At 39.5% G+C, this 26,898-nt stretch overlaps 1 protein-coding gene and 3 non-coding genes across 4 annotated transcripts; all 4 read left to right on the top strand.

The window, feature by feature from the left end:
* The first annotated feature begins 5,222 nt into the window (after positions 1–5,222).
* Positions 5,223–5,341, top strand: LOC126872749 (5S ribosomal RNA). The gene has a single exon (XR_007692164.1). It is a non-coding gene; the product is annotated as a 5S ribosomal RNA (ribosomal RNA).
* Positions 5,342–15,157: 9,816 nt separating this feature from the next.
* On the top strand, positions 15,158–18,219 carry LOC126872621 (uncharacterized). The gene is made up of 3 exons (XM_050632725.1): positions 15,158–16,400; positions 17,124–17,275; positions 17,980–18,219. The coding sequence occupies exons 1-3, from the start codon at positions 15,158–15,160 to the stop codon at positions 18,217–18,219; spliced, it is 1,635 nt and encodes a 544-aa protein (XP_050488682.1).
* Positions 18,220–18,521: 302 nt separating this feature from the next.
* LOC126872750 (5S ribosomal RNA) lies at positions 18,522–18,640 on the top strand. The gene has a single exon (XR_007692165.1). It is a non-coding gene; the product is annotated as a 5S ribosomal RNA (ribosomal RNA).
* Positions 18,641–26,423: 7,783 nt separating this feature from the next.
* LOC126872751 (5S ribosomal RNA) lies at positions 26,424–26,542 on the top strand. Its single transcript, XR_007692166.1, has one exon. It is a non-coding gene; the product is annotated as a 5S ribosomal RNA (ribosomal RNA).
* Positions 26,543–26,898: the final 356 nt, after the last annotated feature.

The raw sequence follows: 26,898 nt of genomic DNA on the forward strand, positions 1-26,898 counted from the left end.
AATACAAATAAGAACAAAAAGAAAATAAAATAAGATAAGACAAAATAAAACTATACAAAAAAATAAAAGCTACCGATTATGAAGCCAAGAGCAACGAAACGGAACCCACCGTAGACCCAATGAAAAAAGCCACCAAGAGAAAAATAATTATACATAAAACAGCCAGGGAAATCAACAGCATCCTAAGACTACCCTCGCAAAAGACGCGGAAACTCAACCCACAACCTAACCTGGTTGCCAGGGCAAAAAGTCTAGCAAACATCCCAGGAAACACTATTGTAGATCATCACCCCAACCAAGAAGAAAAGGCTAACGAAACCAAAAACATGAAACCCACAAGAGCTACTTCGCCTCCAGCGATAGCAACAAAAAATAGATTCAGCATATTACAAGCTGAACCAGAGCCTCACCCACAACCGGGACCATCAAGCCACTCCACCTGGAAATCAACGCTAGAACAAATAAGAAAGAAAAACGAAACATTACGAGGAAAAACGGGAAGACACGGTCCCACCACGTCACCGGAACAATCGGCGCAGCAAGGGCAACGCACCCCACCGCACAACCCAGGAGGCCCGGCGCCTCCAACACCGCCAAGGGGGGACCGAGCACCTGACGGACGCCCCACCGGATGCTCCGCGAAGGAGCGCACGAGCACCCCACCCACCACAAGAGACAACAGGCCGCCACCCATCAACATAATCCTACAAGACCCCAAGGACACCGTAACGCTCATAGAGAAAGTAGCGGACATTAAACAATTTCACATTAAAAGAATACACGCAGGTAAATACGCACTCTACCTCCAAAACCTACCCGATTTCCATAAAGCAAAACAAACTCTCCTCTCAGCTAACACAACCTTCTACACGTATACACCCAAAATAGAGAAACACCACACATACTTGCTAAAAGGTTTAGACAATAGCTACACGGAAACAGAAATACTCACAGACCTACAAGCTCTACAAATAAACGACGTCCAGTTTACAAAAGTCTCACGATTTACGACAAAAAAATCAAGGGAGAACAATATATTGCTCCCAATCTACATAATACAGCTATCCCCCGACAGCAATATAAACAATCTTCTAAAAATAAACCATTTTAACTACTACAAGATAAAATGGGAAAAAATAATAAAAAAACAGGATGACATAACTCAATGCCACAAATGCCAGCGACTAGGCCACACAGCGCAAAACTGCAACCTAAACTACCGCTGTGTTAAATGCAGTGAGCCCCATGGTCCAGGCGACTGCAAAATAAAAAGGGAAAACGCAGTAACCAAAGACAAAATATTCTGCGTCAACTGCAAAAACTACGGACACCCCGCGTCATACAAAGGTTGCCCCAAACTCGTAGAGCTTCGTAAAAAGCTGGCCGATAAAATAAAAAAAGACAAAGAAGCAAAGACACAACGAATTGCCCGAATAAGCCGCAAATACATCCCAGAACTAAAGTTCTCCGACGTAGTGAAGCAGCAAACAACACTAAATCAAACAACCAAAATCTTCCCACAATCAGCAAACTTAGATCCGCGTTCAAGCCAAAGCCCAATCACAACCGATAGCTCCCCCCATCTAAACATTATAAACGTTATCGAAGACTTTAAAAAAGGCATCCTCCAAGCGTTAAAAGAACAACAAATACAATTAAACGAAATAAAAAACACCCTATCAACGCACGAAGAAAGGTTCGACGCCATCTTCAGCACTTTCAAAAGTACAGATGACGAATAACCAAAACATGCCAAACCAACAACCACAGCAAAAAACACATAAACTTAACCTAAAACATCTGAAAATAATCGCAATAAATGCTAATTCTCTAATTTCAAACCAAAAAAGATACAGTATGCTAACCCTACTAAATAAAGAAGCCCCCGATATGGTACTCATCTCAGAAACAAAACTAAACAAAAGACACAAGGTACACTTCAAAAACTACACCATGATAAGACACGACAGACCGAACGCCAGTCAAGGAGGAGGAACAGCGATCCTCATAAAAAACCCCATAAAATACAAAACGATCCTAATTGACAAAATAACAAGTTTCAGAACCTTAGAAACAACGATCATAAAAATAAAAATAAGCAATAAGGATAATTTATTCATCACTGCAGCCTACGCAACCTACGGAGGCCAGAAAGAATTTAACTACGAATTCAATAATCTTTTCGAACTCTTGCAGCTCAACAAACCGGAAAACTACTATATAATAGCAGGAGACCTTAACGCGAAACATACAAGCTGGAAAAACGAAATAAACAACACGAGAGGCAACTTCATTAGAAACTGGCTAGACAATAAAAGCATCCACTACAAAACAAACTTATACAGCTCCGAGCTACCCTCTTACCCAAAAGGAGGCTCATACCTGGACATATGCCTAGCAGATGCGCGACTAAAATTCCAAAACCTGCGTCCAAACAATACACTAAAAACCTTAGCCTATGACAGTGACCATAACGCCCTAGTATTTCAAATTAACAAAAGCACATCTGACTTCCTAACACTCGAAACCCAGACCGAGACACCCAGGTACAACTACAAAAAGACAGACTGGAAAAAGTTCCAAAACACACTCGAACAAAACTGCGACCTAAAGATCTACAACAACGTCAACCTAACAAACAGACAAATCGACTCGTTCTTAGACGAAATAGAAAAACACACACAAATCGCACTCCAAAAATCCGTGCCAATCATAAAACAAAAAAACTCATGCGAGCCCTATATAAACAATGAAATAAAAGATCTACAGCGAGATAAAAGCTACATACTGTCCAAAATAAACAATATAAAACTCAACTATTCCTACGACAAAAGAGAAGAATTAGAATTCCTAAAGTTCCTACTACACAGAATAAAAGCGAAACTGAAACAAGAATTCGCAATTTCTATAAACCATTACTGGACAAACAAAATAAAAAACATCTCCAAGAACGACTCAGCCAACATGTTCCCACAAATAAATCAAATCTTTAGACCAAAAGAACAAAACCCCATCCCACCTCTCAAACTGCCACCAGAAAATTCCTCCCTCATCCAAGAAGCAGGTATAACGATACACAACACCATCAAAGACACCGATGGTAACTTCATAATATCTAAAACAATAGAAAAACTAGACATTATCGGCACCCACTTCTCCAAAATACATACGCAAAACGAACACATGGGCCGAGAACAACTAAACAGAATTATCATCGCCGAAACAAACAAACTCAAAAATGAAATGGAACAAGACAAAATGCTAAACAAAACAGTCTGCACATTCTCAAACGAAAACACCGCAGACAACCCCAAGCAACCAGATCCAGAAATAAACTACTTCACAAATTACATTCAACTAAACACAATCTTCTCCAAACTAAACAACAAAAAATCCTCCGGCTTCGACGGCATCCCAAACATTTTACTCAAGCGCCTACCGAACGAAATAAAATGGTATTACACAGTACTCTTCGACAATGCTCTAAACAACATATATTTCCCCAGAAAATGGAAAAAAGCCAAATTGATAGCTATAACAAAAAAAGATAAAGACGGCTCATCGCCCGCAAACCTACGACCCATAAGTCTCCTCCCCAACATAAGCAAAGTATTTGAAATAATCATAAACAACCCCCTAACCTCCTTCTGCACAAAAAATGACATAATCCCAGAGAACCAATTCGGCTTCCGACACAAACACTCCACAATTCACGCAATAAACAAACTTACGTCGGACATCTGCTGGGCCCTAAACGCAAAACAACGAGTAGCCGCCTGCTTAATAGACCTCGAAAAAGCTTTCGACACAGTTTCGATTCCAGGTCTCATATACAAATTGATCAAGAAAAATTTTCCTAAATACCTGATTAAAATAGTCTGGGACATGATCACAAGCAGAACATTCGTAATGACTGAAGGTTCACACTCATCAAGCAAAGAATTCTCCATAAAAAACGGTCTACAACAAGGTACAGTAAATTCCCCGTTACTTTTCAGTATTTACAACAATGACTTACTAAATCTCTTTAATCTCAATACATCCACCCATAAACGCTCCATAGTCTTCGCAGATGACCTAATCATCTACGTAACAGGCCGCAAAACCAAAACAATAAAAACGGAACTCCAAGAACTTTTTGAGAAAATAAATGACTATTACCACGTACGGAAACTAAAAATCAACATAAGCAAATGCGAAACCATACTGTTTAGACCCAAGTCAAGTGAAATCGGCCCAATAGAAAGAGAATACTGCAAAAATTTTAACTAAGAGAAAGAACAGACAAAGGGGCTCTCATACCACACACAATGAGTGGGGGGGGGGGGCTGATATGTTGCACCAGATTGGGCAGCCGTAGGTTATGATCGGTCCGATTAGTGCTTGATAGCATAGTATTTTTACTTTGCTGTCGAGATGTTTGGAGTAGAATAGTTTTTTTATTTTCCAGAATGCTTTATTGGCCTTAGTAAGTTGAATTTCGGAGTGCTACTTGTAGTTTAATTTATAGTCTATGTTTACTCCTAGGTATTTTACGCAATTTTTGTGTGGTATGAGAGCCCCTTTGTCTTTTTTTTCTCTTAGTTGAAATTTTTTGCAGTATTCTCTTTCTATTGGGCCGATTTTACTTGACTTGGGTCTAAACAGTATGGTTTCGCATTTGCTTATTTTGATTTTTAGTTTCCATGCGTGGTAATAGTCTTCTGCACAAAAAATGACATAATCCCAGAGAATCGATTCGGCTTCCGACACAAACACTCCACAATTCGCGCAATAAACAAACTTACGTCGGACATCTTCTGGGCTCTAAACGCAAAACAACGAATAGCCTCCTGCCTTGAAAAAGCATTCGATATAGTAAGAATTTTAGGCCTTATATACAAAGTATGTTCTTCTTTGGGCAATAAACGTTATGATTAAAATTAAAAAAGCACTGGTTTTCGTCTGATCACGAAAGTTAAGCAACGCTAGGCACGGATGGTTGACCGCTTGGGAACTCCGTGTTGTATTGGTTTGTTTATTTTTCCAAATTTTTTTTATTTTTGCTTTTCTTAATAATCTATCTTTAATAATCTATAATATAAGCATCGAAAAAAAGAAATGTTTTAGTACTACGCGACTATTACCATACATTATGTCATTCTCACTTTTACATACATCTGTTTTTTTTAATATTCTTTTTTCCTGAATATTAAGAGCAAGTAACAAAACTACTTACTTCAGCCAACTCTCATACCACGTTGAGTGCACTCGTTCTCGTCCGATCACGAAAGTTAAGCAACGTAGGGCACGGATAGTACTTAGATGGGTGACTGCTTGGGAACTCCGTGTGGTGTTGGCTTTTTTTAATTTTTTCCAATTCTTCCTATTTTTCTTAATAATTTATGGTCATGTACATCGTGTTAAAAATATACTTTTAGTATTACAGCGTATGTCAATGTCGTGGTTATTCGTTATACATTCAAGTACGCTCGTTTGAAAGTCAATAGACTATTGCTGAATCACGTACAACTTATAAATTGTTGTCTAGCACGTAAGTGTAATTTCATGTACATTATACACCAGTACTGTGCGCTGTAATTCATGAACTGCACAATAGATTTAACGCACCAATTATCTATGCATCTATTACACTGATTCCTGCAGTAGTATTTACTTTCGACACTCTATGGCCGCCGTTTGCACAAAACGGCTATTTATATGTCGGATTGGCACTGGGAGTAGGGTTGTGGGCGTCAAATGAATCTTCTCGAGGATTAGCCATTGCTACGGTACACACAAGCGTAGTTTATTGCAATGATAGAATTATTACAGTCTTGACAATTGATCACGGCGATTCGGCACTCGCGACACTAGTGACGATGGTCTCGGGCTCAATAACGAATCCGCGACCAACGGGATGACAACAGAACGTACTCACAAAGTCCAAGTCTGGTTAAAACGTGAAATAACCACTGATCGCGAAGACGTTACTCTTTAATCGATGAGATCGCGAGCGAGAATGACTTTCCCGTCCCGATGATGCCACAGAGGAAAACTATATTGGGGTGTGTCTAAGGACACGAGATCATCGGATTCGTCGAGAAAAGCCTTCGTTCAGAAAGTAAGGGAAATTGGCGTTGCCGCTAATTGGTCAATCTCCATACCGGTGGTTAGAAAAAGATGCTAGCCGCCCTCGAGGGAAAGTTGCTAGTGGGAGACGCCGCTCGTTGAAAGATAGGTCTCCCCTATCTTCCCGTAGTTGGGACAAAGACTGTTTGTCTGTTTGAAGGACTTTAGTTAACTAAACCTTAAGATTTATAACGGGCCCCCGGGCTAGCCGAACATGTACTGCGGAGACGCATCGACATCTGGCAATCATCTTACTCGAAGAATAGGGTCTGCGTGTGGCGAGCCACGGGACAGAAACCGTTGGAATGTTTACTGTCGCGTGTCGCCACGAATATTTTTTTTAAGGAGAGCTATAGGATTGCTCCATACCTTTGTTAGACAAAACGTTCATCCCTTGGCCGCGGCTACGTTGGGCGACAGACTGTCGCCTCGAGCCCAAGCTCATTATCACAACTCTCGAACAATTACAATCGGATTGAATAACTACAATTGTTCAATTACAGCTATAGTAGACTCTAGGTTACAATGTTGCGGGATTATCCAAAATTCCAAAGGCTCCGGTGTTCTTTCATCTCCGACAAATAGATAGAAGTTACCGATAATGAAGCCAAATGCAACGAAACGGAACCCACCGTGGACCCAATAAAAAAGCCATCAAGAGAAAAATAATCACACAAAAAACAGCCAAGGAAATCAACAATAGTTTAAGACTTTTCGCTCAAAAGACGCGGAAACTCAACCCACGACCAAACCTGGTTGCCAGGACGAAAAGACTAGTAAACATCCTAGGAAACACAGTTGTAGATTATCACTCCAGCCAAGAAGAAAAGGCTAAAGAAATCGAAAACATGAAGCCCACAATAGCTACCTCGCCTCCAGCGATCATAACAAAAAACAGATTCAATATACTACAATCTGAACCAGAGCCTCATCCACAACCGGGACCATCAAACTACTCTACTTCGAGCTCAACGCTAGAACAAATAAAAAAGAAAAACGAAATATTACGAGGCAAAATGGGAAAACACAGTCCCACCATACCACCAAAACAATCAACACCGCAGGGGCGACAGACCCCATCGTACAACCCAGGAGGCCCAGCGCCACCAGCATCGCCAAGGGGGAACCGAGCACCGGACGGACGCCCCACCAGATACACCGCAGAGGGGCGTACGAACGCCCCATCCACTACAAGGGATAACAAACCGCCGCCTATCAACATAACGCTACAAGACCCAAAGGACACGGTAACGCTCATAGAGAAAGTAGCGGGCATCAATCAGTTCATATCATATTAAAAGAATAGACTCAGGTAAACATGCACTCTACCTCCGAAACCTACCCGATTTCCACAAAGCAAAACAAATACTCCTCTCAGCTAATACAACCTCTTACACGTACACACCCAAAACAGAGAAACACCATACATACTTGTTAAAAGGTTTAGACAATAGTTACACCGAAACAGAAATACTCACAGACCTACAAGCCTTGCAAATAGACGACGTAAAATTCACAAAAGTCACACGATTCACGACAAAAAGATCAAGGGAGAACAATATATTGCTCCCAATTTACATAATACAAGTATCCTCCGACAGTAATATAAGTAACGTGTTAAAAGTTAACCATTTTAACCACTTCAGAATAAAATGGGAAAAAATAATAAAAAAAATGATGACACAACTCAATGCCACAAATGCCAGCGATTAGGTCACACAGCACAAAACTGTAACCTAAACTACCGCTGTGTTAAATGCATTGAGCCCCATGGTCCAGGCGACTGCAAAATAAAAAGAGAAAACGCAGTACCAAAGACAAAATATTCTGCGTTAACTGCAAAAACTACGGACTCCCCGCGTCATACAAAGGTTGCCCCAAACTCGTAGAGCTTCGTAAAAAGCTAGCCGATAAAATAAAAAAAGACAAGGAAACAAAGATAAAACGTGTTACGCCATGCGGCTTACCATAGGTCATATTCTTAACTGTCGATCGCGGCACTATAATGTCGCAGACGGATCGTCGTGTCTGCCCGGCAAACAAACATTGTAGTGGCAAGCGCATGGTTCATTAAGCAGGGCGACTTCCAGAAACGTCGACTCGTGGCCCGTATTTTACCTCGCGTAAAAGAATGTGGCGTGACCCGAACGTAGTGGGGGTCGCCTTCCAGAAAAAACGGAAAAAATCGAAAGGCGTTCAGAACTTTTCGAGAAGTCGAACCGTCAACACATCTCATATATCGCGCATTACATATCAACCAAAACGCAGTTATATTTTTTTTTTTTTTTGTTCCATTTATGTCTTCCTAGTTAATAAGTTGTTGAAATAAACATTAATTTATTTGTGTTAATTCTGTGGAATTTCATTGAACTACCCTTATTATCATAATCGAAATAAGGGAATCGATCAGTTCGTGGCGTCGATTATTTAATCGTAACGGGAACTTACAACTCTCGTTGACGTGCTATCTAGCGATCGCGTCTCTCCGCGAACGGTCGAAACAAAACGAATTGCCCAAATAAGCCGTAAATACGTCCCAGAACTAAAGTTCTCTGACGTAGCGAAACAACAAACAAAATTGAATCAAATAATCGAAAACACAATCACAACACGATCACAATTAACAAACTTAGATCCGCGCTCAAGCCAAAGCTCAATCACAATCGATGACTCCCCCCATCTAAACATTATAAACGTTATTGAAGACTTTAAAAAAGGTATTCTCCAAGCGTTAAAAGAACAACAAATGCAATTAAATGAAATAAAAAATACACTATCAACGCACGAAGAAAGGTTCGACGCCATTGTCACGTAATTTTTGGGTTGGTCGGTGAAAATAAAATATAGTTGAGTCGTAACACCACTGCTTACTTGGTTTTAATCAACCTTTATTATGAATTCACCAATCACAATGTAACACGCACTGAATTAACATAAATCACAATTTACTCCAACCACGTTATGTAAGACTTAGTTACAACAATACATTAACTACGCGACTTATAAGAGTAGAGACCGACATAGATATGTTGACTATTCTAAGGATACAGAATAAGTGAAGTTTTACTGACGATACTGTGTCTGAGGAAAGCTAGGGGTGGGTGTGTCTAAGGACACGGGACTATCGGATTTGTTGATGACAATTTTGGTTAAGGAAGTGAGGGCAGTAGACACCATCTCCGATTGGATAATAGGACGGTTGGTGGACCCGGAAGGGTTTTAGCCGCCCTCGCGAGAAAGTTGCCAACGGAACATACCAGATGTGGAGGAAACCAACTTTCTAAGCTAACACGTGGTAGACAATAAACATAAACGGAAATTTAAGACAGGAAATACTCGCTTGGTCCGAAGGACCTTAACTATAAAAATGCCAAGGCCCCCCTGGTGGGCACTTAAGACTATTGAGGGTGCGCTCCAAGGATATGCAGACATCTGGGTGCCATCCTGTCCGTGGTGTGTGGCCTGGTCTCTGATATGAATTGACGTTACGCCATCTTCAGCACTTTCAAAAGTACAGATGACGAATAACCAAAACATGCCAAACCAACAATCACAGCAAAAAACACATAAATTTAACCTAAAGCATCTGAAAATAATTGCAATAAATGCTAACTCTTTAATTTCAAACCAAAAAAGATACAGTATGCTAACCCTAATAAATAAAGAAGCCCCCGATATGGTACTCATCTAAGAAACAAAACTAAACAAAAGACACAATGTACACTTCAAACACTACTCCATGATAAGTCACGACAGACCGAACGCCAGTCAAGGAGGAGGAACAGCGATCCTCATAAAAAAACCCTATAAAATACAAAACAATTCTAATTGATAAAATAACAAGTTTCAAAACCTTGGAAACAACGATCATAAAAATAAAAATAAGCAATAAGGAAAATTTATTCATCATTGCAGCCTATGCAACCTACGGAAACCAGAAAGAATTTAACTACGAATTCAATAATCTTTTCGAACACTTACAGCTCAACAAACCGGAAAACTACTATATAATAGCAGGAGACCTTAACGCAAAATATACAAGCTGGAAAAACGAAATAAACAACACGAGAGGCAACTTCATTAGAAACTGGCTAGACAATAAAAGCATCCACTACAAAACAAACTTATACAGCTCCGAGCTACCCTCTTACCCAAAAGGAGGCTCATACCTGGACATATGCCTAGCAGATGCACGACTAAAATTCCAAAACCTACGTCCAAATAACACCCTCAAAACCTTAGCCTATGACAGTGACCATAACGCCCTAGTATTTCACGTAAACAAAAACACATCTGACCTCCTAACACTCGAAACTCAGCCCGAGACACCCAGGTACAATTACAAAAAGACAGACTGGAAAAAGTTCCAAAACACACTCGAACAAAACTGCGACCTAAAGATCTACAACAACGTCAACCTAACAAATAGACAAATCGACTCATTCATAGATGAAATAGAAAAACATACACAAATCGCTCTCCAAAAATTCGTGCCAAACATAAAACAAAAAAATTCATGCGAGCCCTATATCAACAATAAAATAAAAGATCTACATCGAGATAAAAGCTACATACTCTCCAAAATAAACAATATAAAATTTAACTATTCTTACGACAAAAGAGAAGAATTAGAATTCCCAAAGTACCTACTATACAGAATAAAAGCGCAACTGAAACAAGAATTCGCAAATTCCATAAACCATTACTGGACAAACAAAATAAAAAACATCTCCAAAAACGACTCAGCAAACATGTTCTCACAAATAAATCAAATCTTTAGACCAAAAGAACAAAACCCCATCCCACCTCTCAAATTGCCCCCAGAAAATGCCTCCCTCATCCAAGAAGCAGGTATAACGATACACAACACCATCAAAGACACCGATGGTAACTTCATAATATCTAAAACAATAGAAAAACTAGACATTATCGGCACCCACTTTTCCAAAATACACACACAAAACGAACACATGGGCCGAGAAGAACTAAACAGAATTATCATCGCCGAAACAAACAAACTCAAAAATGAATTGGAACAAGACAAAACGCTGAACAAAACAGTCTGCACATTCTCAAACGAAAACACCGCAGACAACCCCAAGCAACCAGATCCAGAAATAAACTACTTCACAAATTACATTCAACTAAACACAATCTTCTCCAAACTAAACAACAAAAAATCCTCCGGCTTCGACGGCATCCCAAACATTTTACTCAAGCGCCTACCGAACGAAATAAAATGGTATTACACAGTACTCTTCGACAATGCTCTAAACAACATATATTTCCCCAGAAAATGGAAAAAAGCCAAATTGATAGCTATAACAAAAAAAGATAAAGACGGCTCATCGCCCGCAAACCTACGACCCATAAGTCTCCTCCCCAACATAAGCAAAGTATTTGAAATAATCATAAACAACCCCCTAACCTCCTTCTGCACAAAAAATGACATAATCCCAGAGAACCAATTCGGCTTCCGACACAAACACTCCACAATTCACGCAATAAACAAACTTACGTCGGACATCTGCTGGGCCCTAAACGCAAAACAACGAGTAGCCGCCTGCTTAATAGACCTCGAAAAAGCTTTCGACACAGTTTCGATTCCAGGTCTCATATACAAATTGATCAAGAAAAATTTTCCTAAATACCTGATTAAAATAGTCTGGGACATGATCACAAGCAGAACATTCGTAATGACTGAAGGTTCACACTCATCAAGCAAAGAATTCTCCATAAAAAACGGTCTACAACAAGGTACAGTAAATTCCCCGTTACTTTTCAGTATTTACAACAATGACTTACTAAATCTCTTTAATCTCAATACATCCACCCATAAACGCTCCATAGTCTTCGCAGATGACCTAATCATCTACGTAACAGGCCGCAAAACCAAAACAATAAAAACGGAACTCCAAGAACTTTTTGAGAAAATAAATGACTATTACCACGTACGGAAACTAAAAATCAACATAAGCAAATGCGAAACCATACTGTTTAGACCCAAGTCAAGTGAAATCGGCCCAATAGAAAGAGAATACTGCAAAAAATTTTAACTAAGAGAAAGAACAGACAAAGGGGCTCTCATACCACACACAATGAGTGGGGGGGGGGGGCTGATATGTTGCACCAGATTGGGCAGCCGTAGGTTATGATCGGTCCGATTAGTGCTTGATAGCATAGTATTTTTACTTTGCTGTCGAGATGTTTGGAGTAGAATAGTTTTTTTATTTTCCAGAATGCTTTATTGGCCTTAGTAAGTTGAATTTCGGAGTGCTACTTGTAGTTTAATTTATAGTCTATGTTTACTCCTAGGTATTTTACGCAATTTTTGTGTGGTATGAGAGCCCCTTTGTCTTTTTTTTCTCTTAGTTGAAATTTTTTGCAGTATTCTCTTTCTATTGGGCCGATTTTACTTGACTTGGGTCTAAACAGTATGGTTTCGCATTTGCTTATTTTGATTTTTAGTTTCCATGCGTGGTAATAGTCTTCTGCACAAAAAATGACATAATCCCAGAGAATCGATTCGGCTTCCGACACAAACACTCCACAATTCGCGCAATAAACAAACTTACGTCGGACATCTTCTGGGCTCTAAACGCAAAACAACGAATAGCCTCCTGCCTTGAAAAAGCATTCGATATAGTAAGAATTTTAGGCCTTATATACAAAGTATGTTCTTCTTTGGGCAATAAACGTTATGATTAAAATTAAAAAAGCACTGGTTTTCGTCTGATCACGAAAGTTAAGCAACGCTAGGCACGGATGGTTGACCGCTTGGGAACTCCGTGTTGTATTGGTTTGTTTATTTTTCCAAATTTTTTTTATTTTTGCTTTTCTTAATAATCTATCTTTAATAATCTATAATATAAGCATCGAAAAAAAGAAATGTTTTAGTACTACGCGACTATTACCATACATTATGTCATTCTCACTTTTACATACATCTGTTTTTTTTAATATTCTTTTTTCCTGAATATTAAGAGCAAGTAACAAAACTACTTACTTCAGCCAACTCTCATACCACGTTGAGTGCACTCGTTCTCGCCAGTCGACTGTTGACCACCGAGCGGGACGGACCCCTCGGAGCGCGCGTCGGAGTAGACTAATACCCACTAAAGTAGAAGGACCAAGTGACAAAATAGTGACAAAAAAAAGTGAAAAATACGGCATCGACATCATCTCCATAAATACAAATAAGAACAAAAAGAAAATAAAATAAGATAAGACAAAATAAAACTGTACAAAAAAATAAAAGCTACCGATTATGAAGCCAAGAGCAACGAAACGGAACCCACCGTAGACCCAATGAAAAAAGCCACCAAGAGAAAAATAATTATACATAAAACAGCCAGGGAAATCAACAGCATCCTAAGACTACCCGCGCAAAAGACGCGGAAACTCAACCCACAACCTAACCTGGTTGCCAGGGCAAAAAGTCTAGCAAACATCCCAGGAAACACTGTTGTAGATCATCACCCCAACCAAGAAGAAAAGGCTAACGAAACCAAAAACATGAAACCCACAAGAGCTACTTCGCCTCCAGCGATAGCAACAAAAAATAGATTCAGCATATTACAAGCTGAACCAGAGCCTCACCCACAACCGGGACCATCAAGCCACTCCACCTGGAAATCAACGCTAGAACAAATAAGAAAGAAAAACGAAACATTACGAGGAAAAACGGGAAGACACGGTCCCACCACGTCACCGGAACAATCGGCGCAGCAAGGGCAACGCACCCCACCGCACAACCCAGGAGGCCCGGCGCCTCCAACACCGCCAAGGGGGGACCGAGCACCTGACGGACGCCCCACCGGATGCTCCGCGAAGGAGCGCACGAGCACCCCACCCACCACAAGAGACAACAGGCCGCCACCCATCAACATAATCCTACAAGACCCCAAGGACACCGTAACGCTCATAGAGAAAGTAGCGGACATTAAACAATTTCACATTAAAAGAATACACGCAGGTAAATACGCACTCTACCTCCAAAACCTACCCGATTTCCATAAAGCAAAACAAACTCTCCTCTCAGCTAACACAACCTTCTACACGTATACACCCAAAATAGAGAAACACCACACATACTTGCTAAAAGGTTTAGACAATAGCTACACGGAAACAGAAATACTCACAGACCTACAAGCTCTACAAATAAACGACGTCCAGTTTACAAAAGTCTCACGATTTACGACAAAAAAATCAAGGGAGAACAATATATTGCTCCCAATCTACATAATACAGCTATCCCCCGACAGCAATATAAACAATCTTCTAAAAATAAACCATTTTAACTACTACAAGATAAAATGGGAAAAAATAATAAAAAAACAGGATGACATAACTCAATGCCACAAATGCCAGCGACTAGGCCACACAGCGCAAAACTGCAACCTAAACTACCGCTGTGTTAAATGCAGTGAGCCCCATGGTCCAGGCGACTGCAAAATAAAAAGGGAAAACGCAGTAACCAAAGACAAAATATTCTGCGTCAACTGCAAAAACTACGGACACCCCGCGTCATACAAAGGTTGCCCCAAACTCGTAGAGCTTCGTAAAAAGCTGGCCGATAAAATAAAAAAAGACAAAGAAGCAAAGACACAACGAATTGCCCGAATAAGCCGCAAATACATCCCAGAACTAAAGTTCTCCGACGTAGTGAAGCAGCAAACAACACTAAATCAAACAACCAAAATCTTCCCACAATCAGCAAACTTAGATCCGCGTTCAAGCCAAAGCCCAATCACAACCGATAGCTCCCCCCATCTAAACATTATAAACGTTATCGAAGACTTTAAAAAAGGCATCCTCCAAGCGTTAAAAGAACAACAAATACAATTAAACGAAATAAAAAACACCCTATCAACGCACGAAGAAAGGTTCGACGCCATCTTCAGCACCTTCAATAGCACAGACGACGAATAACCAAAACACGCCAAACCAACAACCACAGCAAAAAACACATAAACTTAACCTAAAACATCTGAAAATAATCGCAATAAATGCTAATTCTTTAATTTCAAACCAAAAAAGATACAGTATGCTAACCCTACTAAATAAAGAAGCCCCCGATATGGTACTCATCTCAGAAACAAAACTAAACAAAAGACACAAGGTACACTTCAAAAACTACACCATGATAAGACACGACAGACCGAACGCCAGTCAAGGAGGAGGAACAGCGATCCTCATAAAAAACCCCATAAAATACAAAACGATCCTAATTGACAAAATAACAAGTTTCAGAACCTTAGAAACAACGATCATAAAAATAAAAATAAGCAATAAGGATAATTTATTCATCACTGCAGCCTACGCAACCTACGGAGGCCAGAAAGAATTTAACTACGAATTCAATAATCTTTTCGAACTCTTGCAGCTCAACAAACCGGAAAACTACTATATAATAGCAGGAGACCTTAACGCAAAACATACAAGCTGGAAAAATGAAATAAACAACACGAGAGGCAACTTCATTAGAAACTGGCTAGACAATAAAAGCATCCACTACAAAACAAACTTATACAGCTCCGAGCTACCCTCTTACCCAAAAGGAGGCTCATACCTGGACATATGCCTAGCAGATGCGCGACTAAAATTCCAAAACCTGCGTCCAAACAATACACTAAAAACCTTAGCCTATGACAGTGACCATAACGCCCTAGTATTTCAAATTAACAAAAGCACATCTGACTTCCTAACACTCGAAACCCAGACCGAGACACCCAGGTACAACTACAAAAAGACAGACTGGAAAAAGTTCCAAAACACACTCGAACAAAACTGCGACCTAAAGATCTACAACAACGTCAACCTAACAAACAGACAAATCGACTCGTTCTTAGACGAAATAGAAAAACACACACAAATCGCACTCCAAAAATCCGTGCCAATCATAAAACAAAAAAACTCATGCGAGCCCTATATAAACAATGAAATAAAAGATCTACAGCGAGATAAAAGCTACATACTGTCCAAAATAAACAATATAAAACTCAACTATTCCTACGACAAAAGAGAAGAATTAGAATTCCTAAAGTTCCTACTACACAGAATAAAAGCGAAACTGAAACAAGAATTCGCAATTTCTATAAACCATTACTGGACAAACAAAATAAAAAACATCTCCAAGAACGACTCAGCCAACATGTTCCCACAAATAAATCAAATCTTTAGACCAAAAGAACAAAACCCCATCCCACCTCTCAAACTGCCACCAGAAAATTCCTCCCTCATCCAAGAAGCAGGTATAACGATACACAACACCATCAAAGACACCGATGGTAACTTCATAATATCTAAAACAATAGAAAAACTAGACATTATCGGCACCCACTTCTCCAAAATACATACGCAAAACGAACACATGGGCCGAGAACAACTAAACAGAATTATCATCGCCGAAACAAACAAACTCAAAAATGAAATGGAACAAGACAAAATGCTAAACAAAACAGTCTGCACATTCTCAAACGAAAACACCGCAGACAACCCCAAGCAACCAGATCCAGAAATAAACTACTTCACAAATTACATTCAACTAAACACAATCTTCTCCAAACTAAACAACAAAAAATCCTCCGGCTTCGACGGCATCCCAAACATTTTACTCAAGCGCCTACCGAACGAAATAAAATGGTATTACACAGTACTCTTCGACAATGCTCTAAACAACATATATTTCCCCAGAAAATGGAAAAAAGCCAAATTGATAGCTATAACAAAAAAAGATAAAGACGGCTCATCGCCCGCAAACCTACGACCCATAAGTCTCCTCCCCAACATAAGCAAAGTATTTGAAATAATCATAAACAACCCCCTAACCTCCTTCTGCACAAAAAATGACATAATCCCAGAGAACCAATTCGGCTTCCGACACAAACACTCCACAATTCACGCAATAAACAAACTTACGTCGGACATCTGCTGGGCCCTAAACGCAAAACAACGAGTAGCCGCCTGCTTAATAGACCTCGAAAAAGCTTTCGACACAGTTTCGATTCCAGGTCTCATATACAAATTGATCAAGAAAAATTTTCCTAAATACCTGATTAAAATAGTCTGGGACATGATCACAAGCAGAACATTCGTAATGACTGAAGGTTCACACTCATCAAGCAAAGAATTCTCCATAAAAAACGGTCTACAACAAGGTACAGTAAATTCCCCGTTACTTTTCAGTATTTACAACAATGACTTACTAAATCTCTTTAATCTCAATACATCCACCCATAAACGCTCCATAGTCTTCGCAGATGACCTAATCATCTACGTAACAGGCCGCAAAACCAAAACAATAAAAACGGAACTCCAAGAACTTTTTGAGAAAATAAATGACTATTACCACGTACGGAAACTAAAAATCAACATAAGCAAATGCGAAACCATACTGTTTAGACCCAAGTCAAGTGAAATCGGCCCAATAGAAAGAGAATACTGCAAAAAATTTTAACTAAGAGAAAGAACAGACAAAGGGGCTCTCATACCACACACAATGAGTGGGGGGGGGGCTGATATGTTGCACCAGATTGGGCAGCCGTAGGTTATGATCGGTCCGATTAGTGCTTGATAGCATAGTATTTTTACTTTGCTGTCGAGATGTTTGGAGTAGAATAGTTTTTTTATTTTCCAGAATGCTTTATTGGCCTTAGTAAGTTGAATTTCGGAGTGCTACTTGTAGTTTAATTTATAGTCTATGTTTACTCCTAGGTATTTTACGCAATTTTTGTGTGGTATGAGAGCCCCTTTGTCTTTTTTTTCTCTTAGTTGAAATTTTTTGCAGTATTCTCTTTCTATTGGGCCGATTTTACTTGACTTGGGTCTAAACAGTATGGTTTCGCATTTGCTTATTTTGATTTTTAGTTTCCATGCGTGGTAATAGTCTTCTGCACAAAAAATGACATAATCCCAGAGAATCGATTCGGCTTCCGACACAAACACTCCACAATTCGCGCAATAAACAAACTTACGTCGGACATCTTCTGGGCTCTAAACGCAAAACAACGAATAGCCTCCTGCCTTGAAAAAGCATTCGATATAGTAAGAATTTTAGGCCTTATATACAAAGTATGTTCTTCTTTGGGCAATAAACGTTATGATTAAAATTAAAAAAGCACTGGTTTTCGTCTGATCACGAAAGTTAAGCAACGCTAGGCACGGATGGTTGACCGCTTGGGAACTCCGTGTTGTATTGGTTTGTTTATTTTTCCAAATTTTTTTTATTTTTGCTTTTCTTAATAATCTATCTTTAATAATCTATAATATAAGCATCGAAAAAAAGAAATGTTTTAGTACTACGCGACTATTACCATACATTATGTCATTCTCACTTTTACATACATCTGTTTTTTTTAATATTCTTTTTTCCTGAATATTAAGAGCAAGTAACAAAACTACTTACTTCAGCCAACTCTCATACCACGTTGAGTGCACTCGTTCTCGTCCGATCACGAAAGTTAAGCAACGTAGGGCACGGATAGTACTTAGATGGGTGACTGCTTGGGAACTCCGTGTGGTGTTGGCTTTTTTTAATTTTTTCCAATTCTTCCTATTTTTCTTAATAATTTATGGTCATGTACATCGTGTTAAAAATATACTTTTAGTATTACAGCGTATGTCAATGTCGTGGTTATTCGTTATACATTCAAGTACGCTCGTTTGAAAGTCAATAGACTATTGCTGAATCACGTACAACTTATAAATTGTTGTCTAGCACGTAAGTGTAATTTCATGTACATTATACACCAGTACTGTGCGCTGTAATTCATGAACTGCACAATAGATTTAACGCACCAATTATCTATGCATCTATTACACTGATTCCTGCAGTAGTATTTACTTTCGACACTCTATGGCCGCCGTTTGCACAAAACGGCTATTTATATGTCGGATTGGCACTGGGAGTAGGGTTGTGGGCGTCAAATGAATCTTCTCGAGGATTAGCCATTGCTACGGTACACACAAGCGTAGTTTATTGCAATGATAGAATTATTACAGTCTTGACAATTGATCACGGCGATTCGGCACTCGCGACACTAGTGACGATGGTCTCGGGCTCAATAACGAATCCGCGACCAACGGGATGACAACAGAACGTACTCACAAAGTCCAAGTCTGGTTAAAACGTGAAATAACCACTGATCGCGAAGACGTTACTCTTTAATCGATGAGATCGCGAGCGAGAATGACTTTCCCGTCCCGATGATGCCACAGAGGAAAACTATATTGGGGTGTGTCTAAGGACACGAGATCATCGGATTCGTCGAGAAAAGCCTTCGTTCAGAAAGTAAGGGAAATTGGCGTTGCCGCTAATTGGTCAATCTCCATACCGGTGGTTAGAAAAAGATGCTAGCCGCCCTCGAGGGAAAGTTGCTAGTGGGAGACGCCGCTCGTTGAAAGATAGGTCTCCCCTATCTTCCCGTAGTTGGGACAAAGACTGTTTGTCTGTTTGAAGGACTTTAGTTAACTAAACCTTAAGATTTATAACGGGCCCCCGGGCTAGCCGAACATGTACTGCGGAGACGCATCGACATCTGGCAATCATCTTACTCGAAGAATAGGGTCTGCGTGTGGCGAGCCACGGGACAGAAACCGTTGGAATGTTTACTGTCGCGTGTCGCCACGAATATTTTTTTTAAGGAGAGCTATAGGATTGCTCCATACCTTTGTTAGACAAAACGTTCATCCCTTGGCCGCGGCTACGTTGGGCGACAGACTGTCGCCTCGAGCCCAAGCTCATTATCACAACTCTCGAACAATTACAATCGGATTGAATAACTACAATTGTTCAATTACAGCTATAGTAGACTCTAGGTTACAATGTTGCGGGATTATCCAAAATTCCAAAGGCTCCGGTGTTCTTTCATCTCCGACAAATAGATAGAAGTTACCGATAATGAAGCCAAATGCAACGAAACGGAACCCACCGTGGACCCAATAAAAAAGCCATCAAGAGAAAAATAATCACACAAAAAACAGCCAAGGAAATCAACAATAGTTTAAGACTTTTCGCTCAAAAGACGCGGAAACTCAACCCACGACCAAACCTGGTTGCCAGGACGAAAAGACTAGTAAACATCCTAGGAAACACAGTTGTAGATTATCACTCCAGCCAAGAAGAAAAGGCTAAAGAAATCGAAAACATGAAGCCCACAATAGCTACCTCGCCTCCAGCGATCATAACAAAAAACAGATTCAATATACTACAATCTGAACCAGAGCCTCATCCACAACCGGGACCATCAAACTACTCTACTTCGAGCTCAACGCTAGAACAAATAAAAAAGAAAAACGAAATATTACGAGGCAAAATGGGAAAACACAGTCCCACCATACCACCAAAACAATCAACACCGCAGGGGCGACAGACCCCATCGTACAACCCAGGAGGCCCAGCGCCACCAGCATCGCCAAGGGGGAACCGAGCACCGGACGGACGCCCCACCAGATACACCGCAGAGGGGCGTACGAACGCCCCATCCACTACAAGGGATAACAAACCGCCGCCTATCAACATAACGCTACAAGACCCAAAGGACACGGTAACGCTCATAGAGAAAGTAGCGGGCATCAATCAGTTCATATCATATTAAAAGAATAGACTCAGGTAAACATGCACTCTACCTCCGAAACCTACCCGATTTCCACAAAGCAAAACAAATACTCCTCTCAGCTAATACAACCTCTTACACGTACACACCCAAAACAGAGAAACACCATACATACTTGTTAAAAGGTTTAGACAATAGTTACACCGAAACAGAAATACTCACAGACCTACAAGCCTTGCAAATAGACGACGTAAAATTCACAAAAGTCACACGATTCACGACAAAAAGATCAAGGGAGAACAATATATTGCTCCCAATTTACATAATACAAGTATCCTCCGACAGTAATATAAGTAACGTGTTAAAAGTTAACCATTTTAACCACTTCAGAATAAAATGGGAAAAAATAATAAAAAAAATGATGACACAACTCAATGCCACAAATGCCAGCGATTAGGTCACACAGCACAAAACTGTAACCTAAACTACCGCTGTGTTAAATGCATTGAGCCCCATGGTCCAGGCGACTGCAAAATAAAAAGAGAAAACGCAGTACCAAAGACAAAATATTCTGCGTTAACTGCAAAAACTACGGACTCCCCGCGTCATACAAAGGTTGCCCCAAACTCGTAGAGCTTCGTAAAAAGCTAGCCGATAAAATAAAAAAAGACAAGGAAACAAAGATAAAACGTGTTACGCCATGCGGCTTACCATAGGTCATATTCTTAACTGTCGATCGCGGCACTATAATGTCGCAGACGGATCGTCGTGTCTGCCCGGCAAACAAACATTGTAGTGGCAAGCGCATGGTTCATTAAGCAGGGCGACTTCCAGAAACGTCGACTCGTGGCCCGTATTTTACCTCGCGTAAAAGAATGTGGCGTGACCCGAACGTAGTGGGGGTCGCCTTCCAGAAAAAACGGAAAAAATCGAAAGGCGTTCAGAACTTTTCGAGAAGTCGAACCGTCAACACATCTCATATATCGCGCATTACATATCAACCAAAACGCAGTTATATTTTTTTTTTTTTTTGTTCCATTTATGTCTTCCTAGTTAATAAGTTGTTGAAATAAACATTAATTTATTTGTGTTAATTCTGTGGAATTTCATTGAACTACCCTTATTATCATAATCGAAATAAGGGAATCGATCAGTTCGTGGCGTCGATTATTTAATCGTAACGGGAACTTACAACTCTCGTTGACGTGCTATCTAGCGATCGCGTCTCTCCGCGAACGGTCGAAACAAAACGAATTGCCCAAATAAGCCGTAAATACGTCCCAGAACTAAAGTTCTCTGACGTAGCGAAACAACAAACAAAATTGAATCAAATAATCGAAAACACAATCACAACACGATCACAATTAACAAACTTAGATCCGCGCTCAAGCCAAAGCTCAATCACAATCGATGACTCCCCCCATCTAAACATTATAAACGTTATTGAAGACTTTAAAAAAGGTATTCTCCAAGCGTTAAAAGAACAACAAATGCAATTAAATGAAATAAAAAATACACTATCAACGCACGAAGAAAGGTTCGACGCCATTGTCACGTAATTTTTGGGTTGGTCGGTGAAAATAAAATATAGTTGAGTCGTAACACCACTGCTTACTTGGTTTTAATCAACCTTTATTATGAATTCACCAATCACAATGTAACACGCACTGAATTAACATAAATCACAATTTACTCCAACCACGTTATGTAAGACTTAGTTACAACAATACATTAACTACGCGACTTATAAGAGTAGAGACCGACATAGATATGTTGACTATTCTAAGGATACAGAATAAGTGAAGTTTTACTGACGATACTGTGTCTGAGGAAAGCTAGGGGTGGGTGTGTCTAAGGACACGGGACTATCGGATTTGTTGATGACAATTTTGATTAAGGAAGTGAGGGCAGTAGACACCATCTCCGATTGGATAATAGGACGGTTGGTGGACCCGGAAGGGTTTTAGCCGCCCTCGCGAGAAAGTTGCCAACGGAACATACCAGATGTGGAGGAAACCAACTTTCTAAGCTAACACGTGGTAGACAATAAACATAAAGGGAAATTTAAGACAGGAAATACTCGCTTGGTCCGAAGGACCTTAACTATAAAAATGCCAAGGCCCCCCTGGTGGGCACTTAAGACTATTGAGGGTGCGCTCCAAGGATATGCAGACATCTGGGTGCCATCCTGTCCGTGGTGTGTGGCCTGGTCTCTGATATGAATTGACGTTACGCCATCTTCAGCACTTTCAAAAGTACAGATGACGAATAACCAAAACATGCCAAACCAACAATCACAGCAAAAAACACATAAATTTAACCTAAAGCATCTGAAAATAATTGCAATAAATGCTAACTCTTTAATTTCAAACCAAAAAAGATACAGTATGCTAACCCTAATAAATAAAGAAGCCCCCGATATGGTACTCATCTAAGAAACAAAACTAAACAAAAGACACAATGTACACTTCAAACACTACTCCATGATAAGTCACGACAGACCGAACGCCAGTCAAGGAGGAGGAACAGCGATCCTCATAAAAAAACCCTATAAAATACAAAACAATTCTAATTGATAAAATAACAAGTTTCAAAACCTTGGAAACAACGATCATAAAAATAAAAATAAGCAATAAGGAAAATTTATTCATCATTGCAGCCTATGCAACCTACGGAAACCAGAAAGAATTTAACTACGAATTCAATAATCTTTTCGAACACTTACAGCTCAACAAACCGGAAAACTACTATATAATAGCAGGAGACCTTAACGCAAAATATACAAGCTGGAAAAACGAAATAAACAACACGAGAGGCAACTTCATTAGAAACTGGCTAGACAATAAAAGCATCCACTACAAAACAAACTTATACAGCTCCGAGCTACCCTCTTACCCAAAAGGAGGCTCATACCTGGACATATGCCTAGCAGATGCACGACTAAAATTCCAAAACCTACGTCCAAATAACACCCTCAAAACCTTAGCCTATGACAGTGACCATAACGCCCTAGTATTTCACGTAAACAAAAACACATCTGACCTCCTAACACTCGAAACTCAGCCCGAGACACCCAGGTACAATTACAAAAAGACAGACTGGAAAAAGTTCCAAAACACACTCGAACAAAACTGCGACCTAAAGATCTACAACAACGTCAACCTAACAAATAGACAAATCGACTCATTCATAGATGAAATAGAAAAACATACACAAATCGCTCTCCAAAAATTCGTGCCAAACATAAAACAAAAAAATTCATGCGAGCCCTATATCAACAATAAAATAAAAGATCTACATCGAGATAAAAGCTACATACTCTCCAAAATAAACAATATAAAATTTAACTATTCTTACGACAAAAGAGAAGAATTAGAATTCCCAAAGTACCTACTATACAGAATAAAAGCGCAACTGAAACAAGAATTCGCAAATTCCATAAACCATTACTGGACAAACAAAATAAAAAACATCTCCAAAAACGACTCAGCAAACATGTTCTCACAAATAAATCAAATCTTTAGACCAAAAGAACAAAACCCCATCCCACCTCTCAAATTGCCCCCAGAAAATGCCTCCCTCATCCAAGAAGCAGGTATAACGATACACAACACCATCAAAGACACCGATGGTAACTTCATAATATCTAAAACAATAGAAAAACTAGACATTATCGGCACCCACTTTTCCAAAATACACACACAAAACGAACACATGGGCCGAGAAGAACTAAACAGAATTATCATCGCCGAAACAAACAAACTCAAAAATGAATTGGAACAAGACAAAACGCTGAACAAAACAGTCTGCACATTCTCAAACGAAAACACCGCAGACAACCCCAAGCAACCAGATCCAGAAATAAACTACTTCACAAATTACATTCAACTAAACACAATCTTCTCCAAACTAAACAACAAAAAATCCTCCGGCTTCGACGGCATCCCAAACATTTTACTCAAGCGCCTACCGAACGAAATAAAATGGTATTACACAGTACTCTTCGACAATGCTCTAAACAACATATATTTCCCCAGAAAATGGAAAAAAGCCAAATTGATAGCTATAACAAAAAAAGATAAAGACGGCTCATCGCCCGCAAACCTACGACCCATAAGTCTCCTCCCCAACATAAGCAAAGTATTTGAAATAATCATAAACAACCCCCTAACCTCCTTCTGCACAAAAAATGACATAATCCCAGAGAACCAATTCGGCTTCCGACACAAACACTCCACAATTCACGCAATAAACAAACTTACGTCGGACATCTGCTGGGCCCTAAACGCAAAACAACGAGTAGCCGCCTGCTTAATAGACCTCGAAAAAGCTTTCGACACAGTTTGGATTCCAGGTCTCATATACAAAATGATCAAGAAAAATTTTCCTAAATACCTGATTAAAATAGTCTGGGACATGATCACAAGCAGAACATTCGTAATGACTGAAGGTTCACACTCATCAAGCAAAGAATTCTCCATAAAAAACGGTCTACAACAAGGTACAGTAAATTCCCCGTTACTTTTCAGTATTTACAACAATGACTTACTAAATCTCTTTAATCTCAATACATCCACCCATAAACGCTCCATAGTCTTCGCAGATGACCTAATCATCTACGTAACAGGCCGCAAAACCAAAACAATAAAAACGGAACACCAAGAACTTTTTGTGAAAATAAATGACTATTACCACGTACGGAAACTAAAAATCAACATAAGCAAATGCGAAACCATACTGTTTAGACCCAAGTCAAGTGAAATCGGCCCAATAGAAAGAGAATACTGCAAAAAATTTTAACTAAGAGAAAGAACAGACAAAGGGGCTCTCATACCACACACAATGAGTGGGGGGGGGGGGGGGCTGATATGTTGCACCAGATTGGGCAGCCGTAGGTTATGATCGGTCCGATTAGTGCTTGATAGCATAGTATTTTTACTTTGCTGTCGAGATGTTTGGAGTAGAATAGTTTTTTTATTTTCCAGAATGCTTTATTGGCCTTAGTAAGTTGAATTTCGGAGTGCTACTTGTAGTTTAATTTATAGTCTATGTTTACTCCTAGGTATTTTACGCAATTTTTGTGTGGTATGAGAGCCCCTTTGTCTTTTTTTTCTCTTAGTTGAAATTTTTTGCAGTATTCTCTTTCTATTGGGCCGATTTTACTTGACTTGGGTCTAAACAGTATGGTTTCGCATTTGCTTATTTTGATTTTTAGTTTCCATGCGTGGTAATAGTCTTCTGCACAAAAAATGACATAATCCCAGAGAATCGATTCGGCTTCCGACACAAACACTCCACAATTCGCGCAATAAACAAACTTACGTCGGACATCTTCTGGGCTCTAAACGCAAAACAACGAATAGCCTCCTGCCTTGAAAAAGCATTCGATATAGTAAGAATTTTAGGCCTTATATACAAAGTATGTACTTCTTTGGGCAATAAACGTTATGATTAAAATTAAAAAAGCACTGGTTTTCGTCTGATCACGAAAGTTAAGCAACGCTAGGCACGGATGGTTGACCGCTTGGGAACTCCGTGTTGTATTGGTTTGTTTATTTTTCCAAATTTTTTTTATTTTTGCTTTTCTTAATAATCTATCTTTAATAATCTATAATATAAGCATCGAAAAAAAGAAATGTTTTAGTACTACGCGACTATTACCATACATTATGTCATTCTCACTTTTACATACATCTGTTTTTTTTAATATTCTTTTTTCCTGAATATTAAGAGCAAGTAACAAAACTACTTACTTCAGCCAACTCTCATACCACGTTGAGTGCACTCGTTCTCGTCCGATCACGAAAGTTAAGCAACGTAGGGCACGGATAGTACTTAGATGGGTGACCGCTTGGGAACTCCGTGTGGTGCTGGCTTTTTTTAATTTTTTCCAATTCTTCCTATTTTTCTTAATAATTTATGGTCATGTACATCGTGTTAAAAATATACTTTTTGTATTACAGCGTATGTCAATGTCGTGGTTATTCGTTATACATTCAAGTACGCTCGTTTGAAAGTCAATAGACTATTGCTGAATCACGTACAACTTATAAATTGTTGTCTAGCACGTAAGTGTAATTTCATGTACATTATACACCAGTACTGTGCGCTGTAATTCATGAACTGCACAATAGATTTAACGCACCAATTATCTATGCATCTATTACACTGATTCCTGCAGTAGTATTTACTTTCGACACTCTATGGCCGCCGTTTGCACAAAACGGCTATT

Source organism: Bombus huntii, chromosome 13 (genome assembly GCF_024542735.1).
Source record: "Bombus huntii isolate Logan2020A chromosome 13, iyBomHunt1.1, whole genome shotgun sequence".
Taxonomy (NCBI): Eukaryota; Metazoa; Arthropoda; class Insecta; order Hymenoptera; family Apidae; genus Bombus; species Bombus huntii.

Bases quoted from the DNA above. Each gene is read 5' to 3' on its own strand.
- LOC126872621 (XM_050632725.1), top strand. From the start codon at position 15,158: ATGCTAACCCTACTAAATAAAGAAGCCCCCGATATGGTACTCATCTCA. The intron at 16,401-17,123 runs GTAACTTCATAA...TTTCGATTCCAG, and splicing joins CACCATCAAAGACACCGATG to GTCTCATATACAAATTGATC. The intron at 17,276-17,979 runs GTAAATTCCCCG...TTTGATTTTTAG, and splicing joins ACGGTCTACAACAAGGTACA to TTTCCATGCGTGGTAATAGT.